At 41.2% G+C, this 25,486-nt stretch overlaps 1 protein-coding gene across 4 annotated transcripts in view; it reads left to right on the top strand.

Annotated features, from left to right (window-relative positions):
* Positions 1-25,236, top strand: part of APOO (apolipoprotein O) — a 184,009-nt gene extending 158,773 nt beyond the window's left edge. For 2 of the 4 annotated variants that reach the window (XM_080653611.1, XM_080653610.1), the window contains 3 exons: positions 9,187-9,267; positions 19,291-19,356; positions 23,684-23,936. In XM_080653611.1, coding sequence (XP_080509737.1) covers positions 9,187-9,267; positions 19,291-19,326 — 117 coding nt within the window. In that variant the 3' untranslated portion in view covers positions 19,327-19,356; positions 23,684-23,936. Of the gene's footprint in view, positions 1-9,186; positions 9,268-19,290; positions 19,357-23,683 lie in introns of all 4 variants that reach the window. The other 2 variants (XM_080653609.1, XM_080653612.1) reach the window with 2 other exon arrangements.
* The last annotated feature ends 250 nt before the right edge of the window (positions 25,237-25,486 follow it).

The raw sequence follows: 25,486 nt of genomic DNA, 5'->3' as shown, positions 1-25,486 counted from the left end.
GCTGTAGGTTTTGAGTTCCTGGACAGCTGATGGAGACAGGGATCAGTTGCCAGAACTTCTGTATCACACGGAGACTCTGTCCTAGGAGGAGGAGCAGTGCTGCCACCAGAAATGGGCGCTGGGGCCTCTGAGCCAGGCTGACGTGACACTGAGCTCCCTGGAGTCCTCGTGACAGGATTGAGTGTAGATTCCTGGATTGTGTTGCAGTTGTAGATGGGGCCCTAGTGGTTCCAGCTGTGGGAAATTAATGGCTTTGGTGGAAAATTCCAGTAAGATCTCTCTAGCATGGTCTTGACATTTTATTGAAGCCCTGAAGGTAGACAGTTTATGTTCCTCTGTCTTTCAGCCCCAGCTTAGGAACAGAGTTTCACTCTGTCTGCTCTAGGTCATAAAAATAATCTAACCTCATGTCAGTCTGCTATGGTTTAAACAGTAAATGGATAGGGTGGGCCTGGCTGCTGATTGACAGGCACAGGTGGCTGCTCCCTGAATGAAAGACTTTTTAAAAATCCTATATGCTATAGCATATGTTGAAAAATATATTTTATGTTCACAACCAAGATAGTAGGATGCAAATCTGAGTCGTATTCTAATTTATTTTTAAAGTCAGTGGGAAGGAGTTTTGTAGCAGAACAAAACAATTAACTTTATTTTTCCTAGGTATAAAACATTAGTGATCCGTTTGGGATGTTGAAAAAGTTCCAGAAATGGATAGTGATGATGCTTGCATACATTGTGAATGTATTTACTGTAATGCCACCGAATTGTACACCTAAAATGGTTAAAATGGTAAATTTTATGTTATGCTTATTTTGCCACAGTAAAACAAAACAAATATCAGTGATTTAAAAAGATTTTCTGATATTGTTTTAGTGTAATTTGGTTCCTATTTCACAGTTTAAATTTTTGTGTGTTTTTTATGAATAGTCTGACTTTGGACAGACCTCTTAATCTCAAACATTCTGTTTTCTGTTCAGTAGTGTTTGGATAAAAGTACCGTAGAAAACCCTTAAAGTGATGGTGAATGTTATTTTCCTCTCAGAAATTTATAACACCAAAAAGTGTCATATATGTGTTAAATGTTTGACATGTCTCCCTATGGGTCTGAGAATCATAGCATATCATATTTTAAGAATGGTTGCAGCAACTGGAAGAGTATAACTTGTAATCAGCATGTTACAACTACCACTGGATTTACTAGCACTGTGTATATAATAGAGATAATTCATGTGAATGTGCTTTGTAAACTAAAATGCTATATATGGAGAGAGAAACCAAGATGGTGGCATAGGTAAATACCTAAACTGCTGTCTCACACAACAATTTCAAAACGACAACTAAAAGACAAAACGGACACCATCCAGAACCACAGGAAGGCTGGCTGAGTGGAAATTCTACAACTAGAAGGAAAGAGGAAAGCACATTGATTCTCAGAGGAGCTGCAAAAGGCTGAGGTACGGAGATGCATGCGTGGAGAGGACGGGTGGCTGAATGCACGGGCAGCTGAGTGTGCGGCTGGCTTTCTAAAGTGGGAAGGAGACAGAAGCTCCCGACTGCGCTGAACTCCAGTCCCAGGCGAGACGCTGGGAAACCAGACTCATTTGGGGGAAACAGGACTGTCAGGAAAACAGAAAGCACACTGAGACTCAGGAGCTGCGGAAGGCAGAGGTCCAGAGGCGCGCGCGCACAGAGAGGACTGACTGCTGAATGCACGGGAGGCTGAGTGCGGCTGGCTTTCTAAAGCGGGAGGAAGACAGAAGCTCCTGACTGCACTGAACTCCAGCTCCGGGCAAGTTTCTGGGAACCCAGACTCATTTGGGGAGAAACTGGACTGTCTGGCAGCGGGTGAAACTCGAGGGCAGCTTTCTCTCAGAGGTGCTTGCAATGACTACCGAGGGACACTGAGACCCAGGGGCCTCATAGGGCAGGGCTGACAGGAAGCCAAGGCTGTCTGCTCCTCCCTGAAACTCTGCCCCATTCAAGCTGAGCACAGAGGCTTTTGCAATTTTGCAAGTCTTGTCCCATAAGGGTGTCTCTAGCACAGAAGTTCTCCCAGTGTAGACACAGCTGATCCTCACAGCCAATTGGCCTGGAGGTCAATTCTTCCCAGTGATATCAACAACAATCAAGACTTAACTACAACAAGGCTGAGCACACAGTCCACAAAGGGGTGCACCAAGAGTGTCCACCTCAGGTAACTGGGGAGGCTGACCCACTGTGCTCTATAGGACACCTACCACACCAAGCTACTCCATCAACTCAGGGAAGCAGCGAAAATGCGGAGACAAAGAATCAGATCACAAATGAAAGAAATGGAGGAAAGCAAACGACTGGATATAGAGTTCAAAACCGTGGTTATAAGGTTTTTCAAGAATTTCCTAGAAAAGTCCGGTAAATTTAGCAAGACCCTCGAGGATAGGAAAAAGGACCAACTAGAAATTAAACATACACTGACTGAAATAAAAAATATTATACAGAGACCTAACAGCAGACTAGAGGACTGCAAGAATCAAGTCAAAGATTTGAAACACAAAGAAGCAAAAAACACTCAACCAGAAAAGCAAAAAGAAAAAAGAATCCAAAAATTTGAAGATAGTGTAAGGAGCCTCTGGGACAACCTCAAGCGTACCAACATCAGAATTATGGGGGTGCCAGAAGAAGAGAGAGAGCAAGATACTGAAAACCTATATGAAGAAATAATGAGTATATAAGAGTAACCAACGGATTCAAAACATTGGGGGGTGAGGCATGTATGGGAGTGGGGTGGTGGGGGGGCAATGGTAAGATATGTACACATATAATACCTTAATAAAAAAAAATCTGCAATATTAACTAGTACACCAAGTACACAGAGTACATAAAAAGTCTCAAAGTGCCTTTGACAGCCTCGGGGAAGATGATTGTCTTCATGCAAGATGAAACAGAGGAAAGAACAGAATACTGCCAGTAACTCAGTCCCAGCATCTCCAACAAGAGCAATTTTATACTAAAACATATTTGTGGGAGAAACCAAGATGGTGGCATAGATAACCACCTAAACTACTGCCTCGCACAACAATTTCAAAACTATAACTAAAAGACAAAACGGACATCATCCAGAACGACAGGAAGGCTGGCTAAGTGGAAATTCTACAATTAGAAGGAAAGAGAAAAGCACACTGAGACTCAGAGGAACTGTGGAAGGCAGAGGTACTGAGGCGTGCACGTGGAGAGGGTGGGAAACAGAGTACGCGGCTGGCTTTCTCAAACAGGAGGGAGACAAAAGCTCCCAACAGCACTGAACTCCAGTTCTGGGCGAGACTCTGGGGACCCAGACTCATTTGGGGAGAAACTGGACTGTCTGGCAGCGGGCGGAACTCGAGGGCGGCTTTCTCTCAGAGGTGCTTGCAGCGATTACCACGGGACACTGAGACACAGGGGCCTACTAGGGCAGGGCTGACAGGAAACCAATGCTGTTTGCTCCACCCTGAGACTGCACCCCATCCAAGCTGAGCACAGAGGCTTTTGCAAGTATAGTCTCATAAGGGTGTCTCCAGCACAGAAGTTCTCCCAGCGTAGACACAGCTGATCCTCACAGCCAATTGGCCTGGAGGTCAATTCCTCCCAGTGATACCAACAACAATCAAGGCTTAACTACAACAAGACTGTGCACATAGCCCACAAGGGGTGCACCAAGAGTGTCCACCTCAGGTAACTGGGGAGGCTGAGCCACTGGACCCTATAGGACACCTAGCACACAAAGCCACTCTATCAACTCAGGGAAGCAGCCAAAATGTGGAGACAAAGAAACAGGTCACAAATGAAAGAAATGGTGGAAAGCAAATGACTGAATATAGAGTTCAAAACCACGGTTATAAGGTTTTTCAAGAATTTTCTAGAAAAGGCTGATAAATTTAGTGAGACCCTCGAGGATATGAAAAAGGACCAACTATAAATTAAGCATACCCTGACTGAAATAAAAAATATTATACAGAGATCTAAAAGCAGACTAGAGGATCGCAAGAATCAAGTCAAAGATTTGAAATACAAAGAAGCAAAAAACACTCAACCGGAAAAGCAAAAAGAATTCAAAAATATGAAGACAGTGTAAGGAGCCTCTGGGACAACTTCAAGCGTACCAACATCCGAATTATGGGGATGCCAGAAGAAGAGAGAGAGCAAGATACTGAAAACCTAAGAAATAATGACCGAAAACTTCCCCCACCTGGTGAAAGAAATAGACTTACCAGTCCAGGAAGTGCAGAGAACCCCAAACAAAAGGAATCCAAAAAGGACCACACCAAGACACATCATAATTAAAATGCCAAGAGCAAAAAACAAAGAGAGAATATTAAAAGCAGCAAGAGAAAAACAGTTAGTTACCTACAAGGGAGCACCCATATGACTGTCAGCTGATTTCTCAACAGAAACTATGCAGGCCAGACGGGAGTGGCAAGAAATATTCAAAGTGATGAATAGCAAGAACCTACAACCAAGATTACTCTACCCAGCAAAGCTATTATTCAGAATTGAAGGTCAGATAAAGAGCTTCACAGATAAGAAAAAGCTAAAGGAGTTCATCACCACCAAACCAGTGTTATATGAAATGCTGAAGGGTGTTCTTTAAGAAGAGGAAGAAGAAAAAGGTAAAGATAAAAATTATGAACAACAAATACATATCTATCAACAAGTGAATCTAAAAATCAAGTGAATTAAAAACCTGAGTAACAGAATAATCTGGTGAATATAATAGAATCAGGGGCATAGAAAGGGAGTGGACTGACAATTCTCAGGGGGAAAGGGGTGTGGGGGGTGCGGGAAGAGACTGGACAAAAATCGTACACCTATGGATGAGGACAGTGGGGGGAGGGGTAAGGGCAGAGGGTGGGGTGGGATCCGGATGGAGGGGAGCTATGGGGAAAAAAGAGGAACAATTGTAATATTCTGAACAATAAAGATTTATTAAATTTAAAAAAATTTAAAAAAAAAAAAAAGAAATAATGACTGAAAACTTCCCCTGGTGAAAGAAATAGACTTACAAGTCCAGGAAGCGCAGAGAACCCCAAACAAAAGGAATCCAAGGAGGACCACACCAAGACATCATAATTAAAATGCCAAGAGCAGGGAGAAACCAAGATGGCGGCATAGGTAAACACCTAAACTGCTGCCTCGCACAACAATTTCAAAACTACAACTAAAAGATAGAACGGACACCATCCAGAACCACAGGAAAGCTGGCTGAGTGAAAATTCTACAACTAGAAGGAAAGAGAAAAGCTCACAGAGAATTGGAGGTACGGCAAAGGGGCTTTGTGCACGCAGAGAGGAAGGGCGGCTGAGAGCCTGGCTGACTTTCTCTGGCGGAAGGGGGAAGGAAGCCCCCAACCGCACTGAACCCCAGTTCTGACTGCACTGAACCCCAGTTCCGGGCGAACCCATGGGGACCCACGCTCTTACGGGGAGAGTCTGGACTCTCGGGCGGAGACTCGAGCTGGGAAAGGCAGAAGTCTGAAGGCGCACGCGTGCCAGTGCGCACAAAGGCTGCGGAGGTTGCCACAGGCTTTCCCTAGTGGAAGGGAGTCAGAGGATCCTGACTGCACTGAGCCCCAGTTCTGACTGCACTGAACCCCAGTTCCAGGCGAGCCCCTGGGGACCCACGCTCTTGTGGGGGGAGTCTGGACTCTCGGGCGGAGACTCGGGAGCCGGGGAAGGCGGAGGACTGAAAGTGCGCACGCGCACGCGTGCCAGTGCGCACAAAGGCTGCGGAAGTTGCCACAGGCTTTCCCTAGTGGAAGGGAGTCAGAGGCTCCTGACGGCACTGAGCCCCAGTTCTGACTGCAGTGAACCCCAGTTCCAGGCAAGCCCCTGGGGACCCACGCTCTTGTGGGGGGAGTCTGGACTCTCAGGCGGAGACTCGAGCTGGGGAAGGCGGAGGACTGAAAGCTCACATGCGCGCAAGGGCAAGGCTGACAGGAAGCCAAGACTGAGACTCCACCCCATCCAAGCTGAGCACAGAGGCTATTGCAATTTGGCAAGTCTAATCCTATAAGGCTGTCTCCAGAACCGAACTTCTCCCAGCATAGACACAGCTGATCCTTACAGCCAACTGGCCCGGAGGTCAATTCTTCCCAGTGATACCAACAACAATAAAGACTTAATTACAACAAGGCTGTACACACAGTCCACAAAGGGGTGCACCAAGAGTGTCCACCTCAGGTTAACTGGGGAAGCAGACCCACTGGGCCATATTGGAAACCTAGCACAAATATCTACCTTACCAACTCAGGGAATCAGTGAAAATGCGGGGTCAAAGAATCAGATCACAAACGAAAGAAATGGAGGAAAACAAACGACTGGATATAGAATTCAAAACCACGGTTATAAGACTTTTTAAGAATATCCTAGAAAAGGCCGATAAATATAACGAGACCCTCGAAGATATGAAAAAGGACCAACTAGAAATTAAACATACACTGACTGAAATAAAAAATATTATACAGAGACCCAGAAACAGAATAGAGGAACACAAGAATCAAGTCAAAGAACTGAAATACAAAGAAGCAAAAAACACTCAACCGAAAAAGCAAAAAGCAAAAAAAAAAAATACAAAAAGTTGAAGATAATGTAAGAAGACTCTGGGACAACTTCAAGCGTACCAACATCAGAATTATGGGGGTGCCAGAAGAAGAGAGAGAGCAAGATACTGAAAACCTATTTGAAGAAATAATGACCGAAAACTTCCCCCACCTGGTGAAAGAAATAGACTTACAAGTCCAGGAAGCCCACAGAACCCCAAACAAAAGGAATCCAAAGAGGACCACACCAAGACACATCATAATTAAAATGCCAAGAGCAAAAGACAAAGAGAGAATATTAAAAGCAGCAAGAGAAAAACAGTTAATTACCTACAAGGGAGCACCCATACGACTGTCAGCTGACTTCTCAACAGAAACTATGCAGGCCAGACGGGAGTGGCAAGAAATTTTCAATGTGATGAATAGCAAGAACCTACAACCAAGATTACTCTACCCAGCAAAGCTATCATTCAGAATTGAAGGGCAGATAAAAAGCTTCACAGATAAGAAAAAGCTGAAGGAGTTCATCACCACCAAACCAGTATTATATGAAATGCTGAAAGGTATTCTTAAAGAAGAGGAAGAAGAAAAAAGTAAAGATAAAAATTATGAACAACAAATACATATCTCTCAACAAGCGAACCTAAAAATCAAGTGAATTAAAAACCTGAGGAACAGAATAATCTGGTGAATATAATAGAATCAGGGGCACAGAAAGGGAGTGGACTGATAATTCTCAGGGGGAAAGGGGTATGGGGGGTTCATGAAAAGAATGGACAAAAATCATACACCTATGGATGAGGACAGTGGTGGGGAGGTAAGGGCAGAAGGTGGGGTGGGAAATGGGTGGAGGGGAGCTATGGGGGGAAAAAGGAGAAATAATTGTAATAATCTGAATAAAGATTTATTTAAAAAATAAATAAAAAAAAATAAAATGCCAAGAGCAAAAGACAAAGAGAGAATATTAAAAGCAGCAAGAGAAAAACAGTTAATTACCTACAAGGGAGCACCCATACAATTGTCAGCTGATTTCTCAACAGAAACTATGCAGGCCATACAGGAGTGGCAAGAAATATTCAAAGTGATGAACAGCAAGAACCTACAACCAAGATTATTCTACCCAGCAAAGCTATCATTCAGAATGGAAGGGCAGATAAAGAGCTTCACAAATAAGAAAAAGCTAAAGGAGTTCATCACCACCAAACCAGTATGATATGAAATGCTGAAGAGGAAGAAGAAGAAAAAGGTAAAGATAAAAATTATGAACAACAAATACATGTCTATCAACAAGTGAATCTAAAAATCAAGTGAATAAAAAATCTGATGAACAGGATAAACTGGTGAATATAATAGAATCAGGGGCATAGAAAAGGAGTGGACTGACAATTCTTGGGGGGAAAGGGTGTGGGGGATGCAGGAAGAGACTCGACAAAAAGCGTACACCTATGGATGAGGACAGTGGCGGGGAGGTAAGGACAGAGGGTGGGGTGGGAACTGGGTGGAGGGGAGCTATGGGGGAAAAAAAGAGGAACAATTGTAATAATCTGAACAATAAAGATTTATTAAATTTAAAAAAACAAGAAAAATAAAATGCTATATATGGATAAATTATTTTAAAAATTAGGAAGAGAATAGTAACTGTTTTCTGAAATTTTTAAAAATGTATTTTATTGATTTTTTACAGAGAGGAAGGGAGAGGGATAGAGAGTTAGAAACATCGATGAGAGAGAAACATCAATCAGATGCCTCCTGCACACCCCCCACTGGGGAAGTGCTCGCAACCAAGGTACATGCACTTGACTGGAATTGAACCTGGGACCATTCAGTCCACAGGCTGACGCTCTATGCACTGAGCCAAACCGGTCAGGGCTGAAATTTTGAATTACTGTCATGTGGAAGAGTAATCAACATTCTTTGTCACAAACAGAACCAATGAGTGCAAATTACTCGAAGCTTTTTTTTTTTTTTTTTTTAAGAAAGCTCTTTTTAAAAAAAAATTTTTCCAACCATTAAATCTAGCTATCCAAAGGTGGACAAGTACCTTTTAGATAGTGAACTCCCTGACCCCCAAATATTCTCTGACTCTGGGGCCTACATCTCAGGATGTTGTGGAAAGGATTTTGGATCAGGAGGCAAAATCCCTGTAGAAACTTGAAGACTTTATATTTTGAGGGACCTGGAAAGACTGAGAGCATCTTCATTGTGTTCTCTAGTTTTTTACCTAAGCCCCTAACATGAATGATTGATTTTCATCTTGGCAGTGTGACTTGATTGGCTGTTATGTGCTAGATGTGGTAGGTAGAAGCCTTCGTTCTGTGTCTGATTTTAGGAATTTCCCATGTCAGCAGTGATCTGTGTTTTTTCCCCTTGAAATTATCAAAGTTTGGAATATACACCTAATTGATGGCAGATTATTTTAAATAACTACACACAGCAACGTATTTTTCTTCTTATTCTATCCCTCTTACTATTTTTTATTTGCTCGTGTTGCACAGTTTTAATGTGTATGTCTCCAGACTTCTGTAGTGATCATATACTTAAATATTGTTCTTTTGGAAACAGGAAAATGGAAAATTCTATTCCTTACCAGTCATGTACTGACTAGCAGTGGATCTTTTCTATTTTGTTTCCAGGTCAGTGGGGAGAAATTATACGACTGGGGTTTACGAGGATACATAGTTGTAGAAGATTTGTGGAAGGAGAACTTTCAAAAGGTAAAAAAGACCTTTTTCATTATCTTCCTTTTGGTTTAAATATGTGGTTTCTCTAGAGCAGGGGTGGGAAACATCCGGCCCGTGGGGCGTATAAGGCCCGAGAAATCATTTGGTCTGGCCCTGCCAAGGCATTAGGGCTGAGTAACTTAAAAGTTTGACCAAATATAGCATTTTGTATGCCCATGAATGATGTTATAAATATCCAAATGGCCCTTGGCAGAAAAAAAGGTTCCCCACCCCTGCTCTAGGATTTTGTAAAATTCTTGATAACCCTGTTGTTCAATCTTGCCTTTTCTGTTTATTTATTTGACCTCTTGCTCAGATTCTCTGGTGACCATTAGTGGAGAAGCAATAGAACTTCTGTGCTTTTCCTTATTATCAGCAGGTCTGAATAGATGGTAACCATAAAATGCATTCCACAGCAGTCTTATACCATAATTTCCATTGTATTGTATTAATAATTTGCTTAATTAAATTATAGCATAGTATCTGAAAGTTTTATCAAAACTGGATAGGAAGGTAACATACGTGCTCCTAGGGTAGGCCAAAGACATATAACCAAGACTCACTCCTCTTGCTGTTTCACCTGCCATAAGCTCCTGTTCTTTCCTCTAGCGATACTGTATCTCAGCTACAGGCAAGATTATCTGTCTGGCTGATGGACACGCGGCAAAGGTTGCATAACTATAAGGAGGTGTCATCGTTTATCTTTTCTTACAGCCATATAGCTAATTGGCTGTTGCCCATGTTTACTGGAATTTTCTCTCTTTCCCTGATAAGAATGAGCACAGAACAAGGCATCATATCTCCTTCAGGCACTCAGAGGCACAGCTTGCTAAGGAAGAATTAGAATTCTTATATTAACATAACTTCGGCATTGTAAATTTAAGGAAGTTTATTTTGACTACTATCATCTCATATCACAATAAAAAATATAAATAACTATCTCAAAATTAAAAACCAGAATTTGGAAATTTGGAAGTAATGTTATAGAATAAATTTATAAGCCCTCCTCATTGTATACATAAATACTCTTCCAGTGAAATCTTTTTTTTTGGTATTTGTTTATGCTTTTTAAAAATTGTTGACACTATTACAGATGTCCTCATTCCCCCCCCCCGCCCCTTTACCCACCTCTGCTCCCTGCCCTCTGGCCATCACCACTTCCAGTGAAATCTTGACAAATTTTTGTACTGGTTTCTAAAGGAATTAATCTCTATTGAGCCTATTTAAACTAGCTCTTGAGTAGGAAGTTCTGAATTAATATCAAATGCCCTTTGGTAATCCCTTTTAAAGACTAAACAACTCATTGTTTTACTTTCATTTCTCTTGACATTTTCTTTGGAAGCTTCCTTTCCTGTTTTAAAAATTCCTTAAGTCCACACTGATTTTTATATGGGAAAGAAAATACTAGAATGTCAGGAAAGCTATACACAGCCCTAGAAAGAAAATACTAGAATGTCAGGGAAGCTATACACAGCCCTAGAAAGAAAATACTAGAGTGTCAGGGAAGCTATACACAGCCCTAAAAAGTGAAACTCAGCCTCAGTTGTGAGTGTTCACTGTGTGGTCAGGCAGACACATACACACCAAAGCCAAGCGGGGGTCCCCCTGGAGCCTCTCGATTGAAAATAGTTTTCTCTATTCTGATTCAGCCCAGTGCACAAGCAATGGGACCGTGATTGGAATGCAAGTCAAACAGGCCAGCATTTTATGATCATTGGAAAACGTTAGATTTTAAAGCTACTCAAATTTATATGCTTGCAGTTGGGGAGTAAGATAGTAAGGGGAGTGCGATAGTAAAGATGATTAGCTCATGGTTGCTCTGCATTTCTTTCTCTTGTTTTTTGTGTGTGTGTTTTTTTAAGCCCTTGCTCTCTTCAGAGTCATGGAGAACTCATGTTCTTCCATTTGTTTATTTTCAAAACATAACTTTCTTGACAGCTGTTTGTTCTCAATAAAAGGTAATAAAGTCTATGATGACCACCTAAACATTTAGCACAAGTTTTAAATGAAAAAATAGCACAAGGCTATATTAATTCAAGATTTGATATACTTAGATTTCAGGAATTATTTGATAAAGAAATGCCTTTGTTTTTATTGATTCCTCTGCCCTCCTCTTGTTTGATTTTGTGAGTTTCAGTGGTTTGTTTTTTTTGTTTTATTAACGAGAACAATGATTTAAGCTACCCTGGAACAGAAATCTTTTAGGGCCCAGGAACTATCTCTTTGATGGAAATTGGGGGATACTTGCCTGGCTGGTGTGGCTCAGTGATTGAGTGTCGACCCATGAAACAGGAAGTCACAGTTTTGTTCTCTGTTGGGGTGCATGCCTGAGTTGTGGGCTCGATCCCCCAGTAGGGGGCATGCAGGCGGCAGCCCATAGATGATGTTCCTCTCTCATCAATGTTTGTCTCTCTATCCCTCTCCCTTCCTCTCTCTCTAGAAATCAATTAAAAAAATAAAAATTGTATATAAATTTTAACAGCTGATAGCTCCATTTTGAAAATGAAAAATGTATTTTAATAAACACTGCATTTGTAATTATTCAAAGTGTATGTTTACATTTTGGGGGATACCCTATATATAAATCAAAATATAAATAAATACATAGTTTATCTAGAGCAGTGGTTCTCAACCTTTCTAATGCCGCGACCCTTTAATACAGTTCCTCATGTTGTGGTGACCCCCAACCATAAAATTATTTTCGTTGCTACTTCATAACTGTAATTTTGCTACTGTTATGATCGTAATGTAAACATCTGTGTTTTCCGATGGTCTTAGGCAACCCTGCTAGCGGTTCTCAACCTGTGGGTCGCCACAACATGAAGAACTGTATTAAAGGGTCGCAGCATTAGAAAGGTTGAGAACCACTGATCTAGAGGGAGTCTTACTATATGTCATTTTTAACTTGTTTTGCTCCCTTAACATTATGTTCATTGGCTATATATGGCTGTAGCTGCCTCATTTTCACTGCAGTAGAATATTTCTTTGGTGGAAAATGCCCATGTTGATGGCTGGTTGTGTGGTTTTCATTATATCGTTGTTGCACACAGACCCGTAAGCATTTTTGTGCATGTGTCATGGTTTATTAAGAGTTTTATAAGGCTGAGATTCTTCATTCATAGGGTCTGCACATCAATTTCACTAGGTGGCTCCAAGTAGGTTTCTAAAGTGGTTGTTTCCATTTTTGCCGGTTGGCTGATTTTAAAATAGTGTGTGTGTGTGTGTGTGTGTGTGTGTGTGTGTGTGTGTGTGTGTGTGTTGTTTTACTTTATTTCCCAATTTTTATTTTGAAAAATTCTCAAAACTACAGAACAGTTGCAGCAAGAATACAATAAATATACCCCTCACTTAGATTCACAAATTAATATTTTGCTACAGTCGCTTTATTTATCTCTCTACACATGCGTGGGTGCTCACACACACTTGTATTTTATTTTTCTGAGCCATTTGAGAGTTAGTTGTAGATGTCATTGCACTTTCCACCCATATCTAATTCAGCACGTATTTCTAAAGAACATGGACATTGTCTCATATAATCACAATATCATCACTGTACTGAGCAAAGTTAACATTTCACTGTTTTACATGAACATTACCTAATATACAGTCCATATTCAGATTTCTCCAGTTGTCCCAAGAATGTGCTTTCCTTCAACAAATTAATTTTTTCATAGCTGAGGGAATTATTATAAGGCAAACACTCTTGTACCCATCATCATTAGGACAAAAAAACTAGAACTTTGCCAGCCACCCCAGAAGCCCTGCATGTAGTCCACCCCATCTCAGTCCTCTTCCTCCATCCAAAAATACCTACCATTCTGACTTTTATACTAATAACTCCCTTCTCTTTATGGCTTTTTCATCTAAGTATTTATTCCTGTCACTTTAGTCTTGCCTGTTATTATTTATGACTTCATATGTCTTTTACTATCCCAGTTTTACAAACGAGGAAACTACATTTTGGAGAAGTTAATTGATCAAAATAATTCAACTGGTGAGGGACTCAGAAATTGTGGTTAGACTGCTGTACCTCAGAGGTTTGGCTGGAAATCCCTTTTCACATGGCAGAGCATACTAGTTAGGAAGAAATGTCTTGATTAAAACAAATACTTCAATTTTGCTAATATAAATTATCATTCATGCTTGTGGACAAACATGGATTTTCTACTATAGCCCAGCCAAGCTGATACATCAAACTAACCATCACAGTGTTGTTTAGCTTATTCCTCTAGCCCTGTGTAGTCCACTATGGCAGCCACTAGCTATTGAGTACTTGAACTGTAGCTAGTCTGAATTGAAGTGTGCTATAAGTTTAAATTCACACCAAATTTAGAAGACATGATAGAAATAAAAAGAATGTAAACAATCTCATTATTTTTATATTGATTATATGTTGAAATAATATTTTAGATATGTTGAGTTAAATAAATGTATTGATTACTAAAAAAAAGCAATGAGACCCAATATATATTAAAATTAGATTATAAGGAGAATGAGTTGTAAAATATTTTAAATAAAATTATTTCTCTGAACCCATGGTTAAGGCCTGGGGTGTGGGCTGGAAGGGGTCAATGGAGGAAAAAAAGGGAACATCTATAATACTTTCAACAATAAAGATTTTTAAAAATAATAAAATTATTTGTCTGAAAATGCAAAAAAGTTCATTTCTGGCTTATGCTAAATCACAAACTGTGTTTTGAAGTCAGAGTGTTGTTTGTTTTTTCTGAGATCATGGAGGTTTCTGCCAAGAGAGATCTGATTTGTCATAGGGTAGATATTTCTTTAGTGAGATATTTGACTGTCATGCTTTGTTATACTATAAATGATATGTAACCAAACAAGAAAATATTCCTAGCAACAGACTTGTTTTCCTCAACCAGAAAAATGTTTATATGTGCTCATTTTCTTTTTAAAAAATATGTTTTTATTGATTTGAGAGAGAGAGGAAGGGACAGAGAGAGAGACAGACAGACAGAAATGTCCATGAGAAACATTGATTGGCTGCCTCCTGGGATTGAGCCTGCAACCTGGGCATGTCCCCTGATGGGGATTTGAACCGGTCACCTCTTGGTGCATGGATTGACCCTCAATCCACTGAGCCACCCCAGCCGGGAGTGCTTCTTTTCTTTCTTTCTTTTTTTTTTTTTAAATATATTTTATTGATATTTCACAGAGAGGAAGGGAGAGGGATAGAGAGCTAGAAACATCGATGAGAGAGAAACATCGATCAGCTGCCTCCTGCACACCTCCCACTGGGGATGTGCTTGCAACCAAGGTACATGCCCTTGACCGGAATCGAACCTGGGACCTTCCAGTCCGCAGGCCGACGCTCTATCCACTGAGCCAAACCGGTTTCGGCAGTGCTTATTTTCTTAATGTCCAAAAGATTAAACAGCTTATGAAGTTAGCATCTTATATTTTTTAGATTGAGATGCTGGCAAGTATAGATAGTAGATATATAAGAATATCACTAGAAGTGCTTGGACCTGGAGGCCAAGAGAGTGGACTCCACAGGGGGCACGCCAGACCCTGTCCCCGCCCCACCTCTTACAAGCCTAGAAACCGTTAAGAAATTGCTCCAGAGCTCTGGGAAATGGGAGTAGGAGCTCATGGGGGCTGTTTTGAGGATTGAGTTTATCCGTGTGAGAAACATTAAATGGACAGCCTAGCACGCTAAGCCATGATAGATGCCACTGCACATTTTCATTTCTGCCTGAAAAGATGACAGCTCCTGAAAGAAAAGGGAGCCATAGGGCTCGTCCCCATTAGTCAAGGAGCCTCCTATCCGTGTTTCAGTTTTTGATTACTGCGTAACAAATGACCACAAATTTACTGGCTGAAAGCAATAAAAATTTATTAAAATAGACTCTGTAGGTCAGAAGCCTAATGCTAAAGCAAGGTGTCAGCAGGGCTGCAGTCCTTTCTGGAGGTTCTAGGGGAGAGTCCTGCTCATTCAGGTTGTTGACAGAATTCAGTTCCTTGCGCTTATAGGGCCAACTTCTGTTTTGCTGGCTGCCAACTGAGGGGCTTTTCTCAGCTTCTAAAGGCTGCAGAATTCCTGGGATCATAGCCCTCCTCCTCCATCTTCAAAGCAACTACTGTAGGTTATTTTATTTTTTAATCCTTACCTGAGGAAGGGGGAGGGAGGGAGGGAGAGAGGGAGGGAAACCTTGATGTGAGAGAAACGTTGATCTCTTGGTGCATGGGTCAGTGCTCAATCCACTGAGCCACACCAGCCAGGTGTGCTCATTTTCTTAATGTCCAAATGATAAAAAAGCTTATGACGTTAGCATCTTAAATTTTTGAGATTGAGATTCTGGCAAGTATAGATAGTAGAATATATAAGAATGTCACTGGAAGTACTTGCCAAGCATTGTGTTAAGGTAAATCAGACCTAAAGTATATTTAACTAAGTAGAGAACCACATAGTGTGTGTGTGTTTTTTTTAATCCTCACTGTAGGAAATTTTTTTCCCCATCGATTTTTAGAGAGAGTGGAAGTGGAGGGAGAGGGAGGGAAAGAGAGAGAAACATCGGTGTGAGAGAGACAATCAGTTGCCTCCTGCACACACCCCGAGTGGGCCGGGATCGGGCCTGCAACCCAGGTACATGCCCTTGAACCAGAATCGAACCCGGACCCTTTGGTCCATGGGACGACGCTCTAACCACTGAGAACACTGGCCAGGGTGAGAACCACATAGTTGTTTTTTAAAAATATATTTTTATTGATTTCAGAGATGAAGGGAGAGGGAGAGAGAGAGAGAAACATCAATGGTGAGAGAGAATCATTGAACGGCTGCCTCCTGCATGCCCTCCCACAACCCAGGCATGTGCTCTTGACCGGAATCAAACCCAGGACCCTCCAGTCTGCAGGCTGATGCTCTCTCCACTAAGCCAAACCAGCTAGGGCCATAGTTTTTATGACCCAATTATTGGACATAGTTATGTCATCTCCATAAGTCTCTTTTTAATTCTTCTTGTTCTTTATTAATTACACTAGAGGCCTGGTGCATGAAATTCGTGCACTGAGGGGGGTGTCCCTCAGCCCAGCCTGCACCCTCTCCAATCTGGGACCCCTCGGGACCCCTGTGGGATCGGGCCTAAACAGGCAGTCGGACATCCCTTTCACAGTCCCAGACTGCTGGCTCCCAACTGCTCTCCTGCCTGCCTGATTGCCCCTAACCGCTTCTGCCTGCCAGCCTGATCACCCCCTAAACACTCCCCCAACTAACTGCTCCCCTGCCGGCCCGATCGTCCCCAACCTCCCTCCCCTGACAGCCCAGTCACCCCCAAATGCCCTCCTCTGCATATTCCCTCTTTATTAGATAGGGTTTTTTCTTTAACATATTGGACAGCCCTAACTGGTTTGGCTCAGTGGATGGAGTGTCGGCCTGCAGACTCAAGGGTCCCAGGTTCGATTTCAGTCAAGGGCATGTACCTTGGTTGGGGCACATACCCAGTGGGGAGTGTGCAGAAGGCAGCTGATCAATGTTTCTCTCTCATAGATGTTTCTAGCTCTCTATCCCTTTCCCTTCCTCTCTGTAAAAAAATCAATAAAATATATATTTTTAAAAAGAAACATTTAAGATTCCTCCATATCTGCCTGGCTGGTGTGACTCAGTGGTTGAGACCCCAGGCTGGTGCTTGGAGGGGGTCGCTCCGTGGGGCTGCGCTCACCTCCCAGGCTGAGACCCCGGGCTGGTGCTGGGAGGGGATCACTCCGTGGGGCTGTGTGTGCCTCCCAGGCTGAGACCCCAGGCTGCCGCTGGGTGGGGATTGCTCTGTAGGGGTACGGGCGCTTCCAAGGCTAAGACTCGAGGCTGCAGGTGTGTGTGTGAGGGATCACTCTGTGGGGAGTGAATTTGTTTTTTTTTTTTTTAAAAGGGTGAGGAGGGCCTCTGGGCAGTATTCTGCCAGGCCGCTTACACTGCTGGCTCCAGCACAGCCCTCCCTGGGACTGGGGGACTCCGGCGGGGTTGAGAGGACTGGGCACCACCATCTTGTGGCTATGGGTGCCGCCATTTTGTCACGGAGTGATGGTTAATTTGCATATTACTCTTTTATTAGATAGGGTACCCAAACATTTTTATATACAAATGCTCGAATACTATGTTTTAGGAGGTCCTAAGGATATTGTGCCCTTGTGAAGCTTATATATTAGTGAAGGATTCAAACATGAGTGAACGATTTACCCAAATCAGGAAGCTCTTGTGTGCTATGAATGTGAATAAAAGGTTCTTATCTAAACCAAAGGGCAGTGGACTGGGGAAGCCTAGATCTAAAGGATGAATAGCATTTCGGTAGGCAAAAATTGGGATTGATCAATCGACGTCAAGGGGCACATTTTGCAAAATTCTCATCACAGGAAAGAGCTTGGCAAGTTGAAAAAGCAATAGCAAGAAGGCCTGTGAGCCCTAACTGGTTTGGCTTAGTGGATAGAGCGTCGGCCTGCAGACTCAAGGGTCCCAGGTTCAATTCCGGTCAAGGGCATGTACCTTGGTTGCGGGCACATACCCGGTGGGGAGTGTGCAGGAGGCAGCTGATCGATGTTTCTCTCTCATCGATGTTTCTAACTCTCTATCCCTCTCCCTTCCTCTCTGTAAAAAATCAATAAAATATATTTTTTAAAAAATAAGGCCTGTGGGGGGGGGAGAGAGAGAGAGAGAGAGAGAGAGAGAGAGAGAGAGAGTGAAAATGGCTCTGGAGGAATAGAGTAAGGCACACAGGTAGTGAATGCTATAGAACTCTGTTCAGAGAAACAAGTAGACTGGGGTATTGTATAATGATCCATCAAACAATACATATGGCCTTATTCCCCAGAACTCAATCGTCAGGTGGATATGGTCTGAGGATATGGTTGGTGATCATGATATAATTTATCATCCAAACTAGGATACTTTACTAGTAGAGCAGGTGTGAGGAATGTCTGGCCCGCAATCCATATACGGCCCGTGAAATCATTCAGTCTGGCCCTGCCAAGGCATTAGGGGTTAGTTCATTAAATGTTTGAACAAATATTGCAGGCTGATTTTTAAGTTGATAATTTTGTGTGGCCCAAGAATGATATTATTATTATGCAAGTGGCCCTTGGCAGAAAAAAGATTCCCCACCCCTGCTATAGAGTGTGAAAGGGTATACTATTATGCTGGGACAATGGGTATAAACCAGTATAACTTGGGCAAGCCAGGGTGTATGATCCCCATGCTTAGAGACCAGTTCTCAAACACTCCGGTAATCCTGAAGTTGCCTAGAAACCATGCTCTGAAATTACAGGATTAGTCACATGTTTCTGCTTTCTCACTCCCCCCGCCTCCTTAACCCATGGGTAGGAGAACCTGCACCAAGTCTAGACCACAGAATCACAGCCCCATTGCCTGCTTAACTGCAGCCTAATGTTTTTCAGGTTGCCATCTCCTGAGAGCTCAGATCCTTGCTGTACATCAGGCCTTACTAAAATTAAAGTCTTAAAAACATAGGAAAGAAAGTAAGGCCTTAAACATTGAGCACATAAACTCCCACTAGAAACTTTCCTACATCACTTCTCATGGATGACATGACCTAATTATATGTTCCCAGATGGCGGCCAGGCAGAATGGGTGTGATCTGATTATAAGCTTTTTCAAAGTAAACATGTTTTGTGACTTGGCTCCTATGGTGGATGATACACAGAGTGGAGTACCTACAGGACGCATCCTCGTAGTTGTAAACCTTGTTTAACAATGACTATGACATGAAGTAGTACAGAAATCTTTTCACTGCTGATTTTATTTTATTTTTTATAGAATCAGCTGTTTGGCTGACTTAGTATAGTGGGATTTGATGGAGCTTTATTTCCTGATCCCCTCTGTGCCTACACTGTCTACAACAGGGCCCTCCCAGAGCCTTAGTAATTCCTTAAGTTTACTGAGAAATGGGTCACTTTGTATTATAATATTTAGTGTTTGATTCAACCAGATACTGAAGACTGGCACTATTTCTTTTCAAACTGTACTAATATTCTTACTTTTTGTTTTACAAGCCAGGAAATGTGAAGAATTCATCTGGAAATAAGTAGAATACTCCAGGTTCAGCCCATTTTAATCAGGTAAAGAATAGGAAAATTCTGGTTATTTTAGTATTGTTAGCACCAGCTAAAATGAGCTCTTTAATTAATTTAATCAATTCTATAAATGAATTACAGCAGTTTCAACTTTATGTGGAAACATAGGGTCAGGACGGTATTTCATTCTATCTTTAATTTCTGGGTTTAAGTGCCATGACATATAATTGTGTTTGTTCCTGAGAGGTACCTGGATTTTTTAGACACTATTTCAAACAATTGAAAAATGCCATTATTTCTTAAGTTTCTTTTTTCAAACTTCACTATAGTAGGTACAGTTGTACTCATCAAATAGTCATTCATTAAACATTTGTTGAATGTATGACTGTTGTAGAGAAGCTCTAGATTTAATAGAGATATCTTAATTGACAGGGAATTCATAGGTGTACTTATTCCTTCTGTAAAGATTGAGTAACCTGAGGCTGGGGAAATTTAAGATGATGACAGATGAAGTCAGAAAAATCAGTTTGATTTCTTCTGGCTGGTCTTATGCTCATTTACCATTTATTTTCATTCATTTGATATTTACTCATCAAGTACCTACTAAGAGCACTAGTTATATTATTTTGGATGCATATTAAAAATTGTATAGTAGCACTTGTGATTTCCTGGTAATTTGACTATATGGGATTTGGAAACAATCTAAATATTCAACTGCAGGAAAATGGCTTCTCATGGTATATCCATAAACAGGAATGTTATTATGTTTTAATAATATTTAATTGCATGGTAATATGTACACAATTATTGTTAAGTGGAGAAAAAAAGGAAAGTATGATAGACTTTTTAAAAATTTTATTGATTTGTTTTAGGGAGAGGAAGAGGAAGGGGGCAGGGAAGGTGAAAAAGAGAGAAATATTGATTTGTTGTTCCACTTATTTATACATTCATTGTTTGCTTCTTCTTTTCCTTCTTTTTTTTTTTTTTTTTTTTGCGCTTCTTGTATGTGCCCTAACTGGGATCAAACACACAACCTTGGTGTATCGGGACAATGCTCTAACCAACTGAGCTACCTGGCCAGGGTGATAGGCTGATACATTTTTTGAGAGGATAAAGCCCAGGAAATACAGAAAAATATTTAAGTAGTTCTCCCTTATTCAGAGCTTCAGTTTCTGTGATTTTAGTTACTTGTGGTCAACTGTGGTCTGAAAATATTAAATGGAAAATTCCAGAAATAAACAATAGTGCTCAAACTCCTGGTCGAACTCCTGAGGGGACACTTTGCATATTAGCCTTTTATATATATATATAGATTATGGCTGCAATTTAAAATTCATGAATGCCCCAGGTTTGAGGTTTTTCTCTTTCAAGCTGTCTCTATATTTGGAGACCCAGAGAGTCATATAACCTTTGATTTTGAGAAGGGTCATCTGACCCAACTCCCATCCTCAAGTGTGTGCTCCCACTTTTCACCTCCACTGGTAGAAAACTCACCCCACACACATGCCCAGTTGCAGGCTCCATCCCTGGTTGGGGGCCTGCAGGAGGCAGCCAATCAATGTTTCTCTCTCCTTGATGTTTCTTTCTCACCCTTCCCCCCCCTCTCTCTCTAAAACCAATATATAATAATAATAATTTTATACTTATTACATGTTGAAATTATGGTGATATTTTAGGTATGTTGGGTTAAATAAAATCTATTATTAAAATTTTTTTAAAAAGAAAACTCACCCCACAGAGCAGCCATTTTGCATAATTCTGATTTTTAGGAAGCAGTTTCTTATACTAAGTGAAAATATGTCTCCTTATAAGTCCTACACAGTGGTCCTGACCCTGCGTTAGGGGTCACAGGAAACAAATGCAGATCTGCTTTCACATCCCAGCCCTTCATATAGTAACCCCAAGTCAGCCGTTCTCAAATTTTGTTAAACAAATTACTCAGGCAGCTCGTTAAAAGGCAGAGGCCTAGGCCCTACCCCAGAATCAGCATCTCTAGCGAGTGGGGCCAAATGTGCATCCAATGTGCTGTTAGAAGAGAGACTAGAGCGTGAGCAGCAAGGAAGACACATTTGTCCTCCAGAGACTTTACATTGAATATGCTTATATTTCTCTACAGGGACAATGAAACATGGAATAAAGGGAAACTATGTAAATATCCATTTCATTTTCCAAAAATATTCTGTGCCAGAGTTCAACTTACGGCATACACAACCTTGATTTCATTCTTTATCTTTTTAGGTTTTTATTAGAGATGTTTGTTTTTCTGTAATCCTCACCCAAGGATATTTTTCCATTGATTTTTAGAGAGAGTAAAAGGAAGGGGAGTGTGTGTGTGTGTGTGTGTGTGTGTGTGTGTGTGTGTGTGAGAGAGAGAGAGAGAGAGAGAAAGAGAGAGAGAGAGAGAGAGAGAGAGAGAGAGACATCGATGTGACAGAGACACATCGATGTGAGAGAGACACATCGATGTGAGAGAGGCACGTCGACTAGTTAGTTGCCTCCCCTCTGTGCCCCGACCAGGGCCAGGGATCGAACCTACAACTGAGGTACATGCCCTTGACCAGGAATCGAACCCGAGACCCTTCAGTCCGAGGGCTGACACTCTAACCATTGAGAAAACTGGCCTGGGCGAGATGTATTTTTAATTATACAAGTGATGCATATTTTTATAAAGATAATTTTTAAAAACTTGCCTTCTGTTCCTTTCCCAGAGGTAATTTCTGTTAATATTGTGGTATATCATTCCAGACTTTCTCCCTGTCTATTAATACGCATCCATTCGTACTTTTGTTTTTTTGACAGAATGGGATCATATTCCTTGTGTTGTTTTACAAGAACACTGAAAACTCCATGAAGGCACATACTGCAATTTTATGATCGCACCTAAAGAAATTAACACTAATTCCTTAATATCATCCAAATAGACAATATGCAGACTTCCCTGATTGTCTCATTAATAACTTTTTATAATTGGTTGGTTTGAATCAGGATCTAAACAAGTTCAGCTCATTGTATTTGGCTGATAGGTCTCTTAAGCCCCTTTTAAACTGTAATAGTTCCTTCTCCCTCATTTTTCCTTGCTATTTATTTGTTGAAAACCTTGGCTTATTTGTCCTTTATAATTTCCCATGTGGCTGTGGCTGAGTGTATCCATTTAGTGTCATTTTGTTTCTCTCTTGGTTCCTTTCTTCTTTGCATTTCCTATAAACTGATGGCTCTGAAGGCTTAATCAGATTTAGGTTCAATTTTTTTTGTAAGAATACTTCATAGACCATGCTATGTTTAACTATATTGAATTAATGAACTTGCCTTTTTTCACTTAATATATTGTGTACATTTTCCCTGTTGGTACTTCTGAATCTATCTCACTCCTTTAGCTACATAATAATATCCCAGTATGGACTACCATGATCTATTGAATCCTTGTTAATATAGGTTGTTTCCAGTTTGTAGTTTTTAGCAATGCAGTAAATCTCTTGAATTCTTAGAGAAGTCCAAAACAGATTAATAAACTGAGATAGAAAAGGTAAGCTAGTGGTTTACATGTTTAATTTAAGAATTTTTGATTTTATCTTAGAAGATCAAAGGAGTAGTCACTGGCCTCTAAAATATTTATAAACCTCTAATTGCTAAGTAGATTCTTTACATATTAGAGAAGAGCCGGTTTACCTTTGGTGTGTCTGGATTGCTGTGTATCTCATTCCAGAAAAGAATGATGGGGTGTTTCGAGGAAAGGTAGATGTCAGACTGACAGTAATACAATCATGTTCTCCAACAGATGGACGAAAATAGAGTTGTTTAGTTTTCAGAAAGGGTGAGGTGGGTGTTGCTGTGCCACTTAAGCATTTATTTGTTTATTTATTTAATGTTTTAATTGACTTTTTAGAGAGGGAGGGAGGGAGGGAGAGAGAGAGAACATTAGTGTGAGAGAAACATTGATGTGTTGTCTCCCACACGAACCTCAGGTGGGGATCAAACCCCAAACCTGGGGGTGTGCCCTGACTAGGGATGGAACCCACCACCTTTCCATGCATGGGATGGCACTCAACCAATTGAGCCACACTGGCCAGGACTAGGCATTTATTTATTATTTATAAATCCATCCATCCGTTTAATTAGCTCAGATACACAGCAAGTTGAAAATCTGAATGTGGTATTGATGAAACATAAAACCTTTCTGGTATTTAGTGCCTGTCTATAAAATGAGAATAATTACGCTTTTCTCTTGCTCCTTATGAGCCTCATGGTCATATAATGCTAATGGAAATATTTGTTATGGTTTCTTTATGTAAACCTAAAGAATTTTCAAAATGCAAAATTGTAGCATTGTTTTTATTTTTTCTGGCATAGTTTACTTATGTTATTTTTCTTTTAGTTATAGGTAAACATTGGAAACTCCATACAATAAACCAGTGTTTCTACAGAAAAATGGAAGAGATGTCATTATTGAATGTAGTAAACAGGCTTTTTTCTTCAGGAAAAACTACACTAGGCCTCATTGTTACCTTGGGTGATGTCATACTGCAAAGGGACTAATCTGAAATCTTTTCACCTCCAGATAATGTACATGCCTTTGAACTTCTTGTTCTCATGTTGCTATTTATGTACATAATTAAAATTCCAAGTTAAAAAAGTTGTCCTGCTTCCCCTCCCCCCCATATTATGGAGCGACTGTTCAAGTGTATCTAGTGCCAGTGTGTGTATGTGGTGTATGTGTGGTGTGTCTCTGAGTATACATGTATGTGTGTGTGTCTCTGAGTGTGCATGTATGTGGTGTGTGTATGTGATGTGTGTCTGAGTATACATGTATGTGTGGGTATGTGTGGCATGTATGTGGATGTCTCTGAGTATACGTGTGTGTGGCTTGTGTTGTGTATCTCTGAATATATATGTGTTTGTGTGTGCGTATGTGAAAACTGTTTATTCTTTTAAAAACATTTTTAAAAATATATTTTTATTGATTTCAAAGAGGAAGGGAGAGGGAGAGAGAGAAATATCAATGATGAGACAGAATCATTGATTAGCTGCCTCCTGCAAGCCCCACACTGGGGGTCAAGTCCGAAACCCAGGCATATGCCCTGACCGGGAATCAAACCATGACCTCCTGGTTCATAGGTCCATGCCCAACCACGAGCCACACCGGCTGGGCTATTTACTCTCCTTAAAGCAGCATCAGCTAGCAGTCTGCAGAGTCTGTGCCCCACAACAGTGTCGATTCAAGAAGAGTGGTTCTGGAACCAAGAGACGATGCTTCGAGGGCCAGCACAAGGAACCAAACCTGTAAGTAACAGTCTGCCCGACTCTGATTATAAGATATACAAAAGAAAATAGTGAGTGGGAACCCTTGTGTGCTGTTGCCTCCCAGCTTGTACAGAGCTTCCAGTTCTTCATTGCCAGTGGGAGATGCTTAATGAAGTAGGCTTTGTCTTTTGCCAGTGTGGGAATGCTATGTGCTTGTGTGTGTTGGTTCTCTGTATGTAGGCCTTCTATTCGCCTTTGTGGCCCCTGAATGCCCAACTCATTGAACTCCATGTTCCCAGTGCTGGTGAGAATAGCAAGAGCCTCTTTTGACTTGTCAGCCAGCCAGGAAGGATGGTGGGGAACAGTATGTGAAAGATTTGGAAATTAAAAATCATTTTTGTATTCCTGTAGCATCAATTTAATTACTAATTGTTGACCTTCGAGAATTGATAGGAGTTGGTAAAATAGTAATACACAAATGGAACATGCACGTGTTAATATTAAATCTATTTGATAGATTCAAAATGGCAAGAATGGTGCCAGCATTGTTATTGGATTAATGAGCTGAAACACATTTGTCCCTAGAATAATCCTGCTAGTGACCCAGAAGTCTTTTACTTCTTTTTATGCTGAAATACTTTTGTGTTACTGTAGCAATCACCCTATATAATAAAAGCCTAATATGCTAAGCGTCTGACTATTCGACCAGTCGCTATGACGCGCACTGACCACCAGGGGGCAGATGCTCCGACTGGTAGATTAGCTTGCTGCTTGGGGTCCAGCTGATTGGGACTGGGCAAGACAGGCTGGACACGCCCTGGAGCCCTTCCATGGTCCCTCCCCAGCCCTGATCATGCCCCGGTGGGGTCCCTCGGCCTGGCCTGGCCTGTGCCCCCTCGCAATCCAGAACCCCTTGGGGGATCTCAGAGAGCCAGTT

This window comes from Plecotus auritus (assembly GCF_963455305.1).
Source record: "Plecotus auritus genome assembly, chromosome: X".
Lineage (NCBI taxonomy): Eukaryota > Metazoa > Chordata > Mammalia > Chiroptera > Vespertilionidae > Plecotus > Plecotus auritus.
Note: the sequence above shows the minus strand (reverse complement) of the source record. Positions and strands in the feature narration are given on the sequence as shown.